Source organism: Alosa alosa, chromosome 1 (genome assembly GCF_017589495.1).
Source record: "Alosa alosa isolate M-15738 ecotype Scorff River chromosome 1, AALO_Geno_1.1, whole genome shotgun sequence".
Classification (NCBI taxonomy): domain Eukaryota; kingdom Metazoa; phylum Chordata; class Actinopteri; order Clupeiformes; family Clupeidae; genus Alosa; species Alosa alosa.
The window spans coordinates 1,296,167-1,298,666 of record NC_063189.1 but is presented as its reverse complement, the minus strand read 5'-3'; the positions used below and the strand labels follow the sequence as shown (position 1 = coordinate 1,298,666).

The following is a 2,500-nucleotide window of genomic DNA, read 5'->3' as shown; positions in this document are numbered from 1 at the left end:
CGGGCCAGAACAACCAGGCAACGAACCCACGGTCTGATGCCGGACAGCTACCCCGACAAACAAATCAATCATAACTCACTTTAATAAAAAATTATAAACTGACAATGTAACAACACGAAGGAGAAATGAGAAGAGCAAGATAGGGTGTACTTACGTTCTCCGTCTTCCGTTCGTTGACGGTGGGTAGTGGTGTTCTTGTTGACATTTTGTTAGATTCGGTCCGCTCAGACTAGGCTACCGTATTTGGACTGCACCAATCTCGTGAATATGATGCTGAAATGCGAGCTGGCAGATAGCTCCGTCCTAATATCATGGATTCTCGTCAAATATAATCAGACAACTGAATCAGACTTGCTGAAAACTTTTAACTTGGATTTCAGACACCGACACTGATCTAGCCACGGTCACGACGATTTTAACAGAATGTCATCCCAAACTGGTCATCTGCGACTAAAAAAACAAATACATTCCGATAACTAATACTGAAAACTAAAACATGGATAAGAAAAGGGCCGCTTTGGCCTGTTGTTTCCGTTTACTATGAGTATCGGATGTCCGGTGCTGAGAAGGAAAAATACCGTGACGCCTGTTCTGCCCAACAGGGCCTCGAGAACTCCGCCGCAGTCAGTGGAGGACGAAGCGGAGAGAAATCCCGAATCGAGCCAGATGACATCGGAGTTTAACCCCAATGGTTGATTTTCATTATTCCGCTTAATCTTAGTCTCTGGGCGATCGAGCCAGAAAGGTCAGATGCGGTAATGCCCCCGAGAAATGGAGCTTACGGTCGCTCCCATTCCACCCATAACTGTCTGTCGCTTTGCGTTACAGCCAGATCCAAGATGGCCACCCAATAGCGGCGGAGTTCCGAGCCAAGCCCTGGAGTGCGAGAGGAAGTGAGGAAACAGTCGAGTCCTGGAGCTCATTGGCGACCGGCGCAGCCAGCACACGGCTTTTCGTTTCAAACTTTCAGTCGGTTTTCGTCAGTTTAGAAAAAAAAAAAAAAAAAAACTTGCTTGCGTCGACTATCGTCACAGCACTTCCCTAAAGGAGGTTCTTTAACCTTGTCTCACAGTGCATCTTGTATTTAACAAATGGGCCCTTGTGAATGGCAGGACTGTCAACAACATGAACCATTTTAATATAAGAAATGCCAAGATTCTTATATGGGTCTAGGTCTACGCTAAATGTAGGTAAACAAATTATGTTTCAATCATCCGATCTTACTTAGCCAATAGGTCTAGGGTTTACTGCAGATTAATTTGGAAAAGTCTACAGATAGGATTTAATTGTTTTTGTTGTTGGCCTACGTTTAACTATGGACAACAGCCAAGTGTCACTGTTCTTCACTGTTTGTTTACTAACATGATTGGAGATGAAACTTGCTCCTAGTCGTGCGATGTTTCTAAATCGCTGGGGTGTAGCCCGTGTCGCCGAGGCAGTTGCACACAACTTCCTCACAGATCAGTTCACCAACAAACACTTGTGACCACATGACACGCTGCTGCTGCAGGCAGTCTGCTGCTCCACTGCGCCCTCTTCAGGAGAATAGGAGGGGGCTCGTGCAGCCTGCGGGTCTGTCCGTGTCGGTCCAGCCCATGCCGAGACGTGTGAGGGTGCACTGCGGTGTCCTCATAGTTGTTGCCCATGAAGCACAGGTGTGACGGTAGGGGGAGGGCTGGACAATCTTACTAAATCTGGACAGGTAGAAAATGCAGTAGCCTGTGAAGTGAGGAAGCTGAATTGAAGGGGCAGCCGTGGCCAACTGGTTAGCGCCTCGGACTTGTAACCGGAGGGATGCCGGTTCAAACCCTGACCATAGGCACGGCTGAAGTGCCCTTGAGCAAGGCACCTAACCCCTCACTGCTCCCTGAGCACCGCTGTTGTTGCAGGCAGCTCACTGCACCGGGATTAGTGTGTGCTTCACCTCACTGTGTGTTCACTGTGTGCTGAGTGTGTTTCACTAATTCACGGATTGTGATAAATGCAGAGACCAAATTTCCCTCACGGGATCAAAAGAATAAATACTTATATGTACAGACCTCACGGGATCAAAAGAGTATATCTACTTTACAGACCTCACGGGATCAAAAGAGTATACTTATACTAACTTGCATATAGTCTGCCCCATACATAATCTTTTAAATCTCTCTGTGACAACTTTACACACAATGCTAATCTTTAAATTGTGCCTAAAGTGCTCCGCGAGCAAAGTGGAGAAGCTGCTTTTCTCCATCATGCATCAGGAACTCCCTGCCTCTGTACATAAAAGTGCAGTAAATACCTTTTAAAAAGACCTGAAAACATGTGTGTTTGTGTGTATTTGACTCTGAAGAAGACGCATGGGCATCAAAACGTTAGTCGGTTTGCACTAGGCTAATAAAATCACTTAAAGCATTGAGTGCTCGGTCCTGCTCCTTGGCTCCTGTTAGACCTTGGATCTCCTCTTTTGACTTCTGCGTCCTGTTCTGTGAGCACCAACCAGGCTGAAGCGCAAGTGACC

General features: G+C 46.7%; 1 protein-coding gene across 1 annotated transcript in view; it reads right to left on the bottom strand.

Annotated features, from left to right (window-relative positions):
* The window catches only part of LOC125300515 (MAP/microtubule affinity-regulating kinase 3-like), a 28,539-nt gene extending 27,607 nt beyond the window's left edge, over positions 1-932 (bottom strand). The window contains 1 exon segment of the mRNA XM_048252513.1: positions 155-932. Within this exon segment, the coding sequence (XP_048108470.1) occupies positions 155-205 (51 nt within the window). The 5' untranslated portion in view covers positions 206-932.
* Between the last annotated feature and the right edge of the window lie 1,568 nt (positions 933-2,500).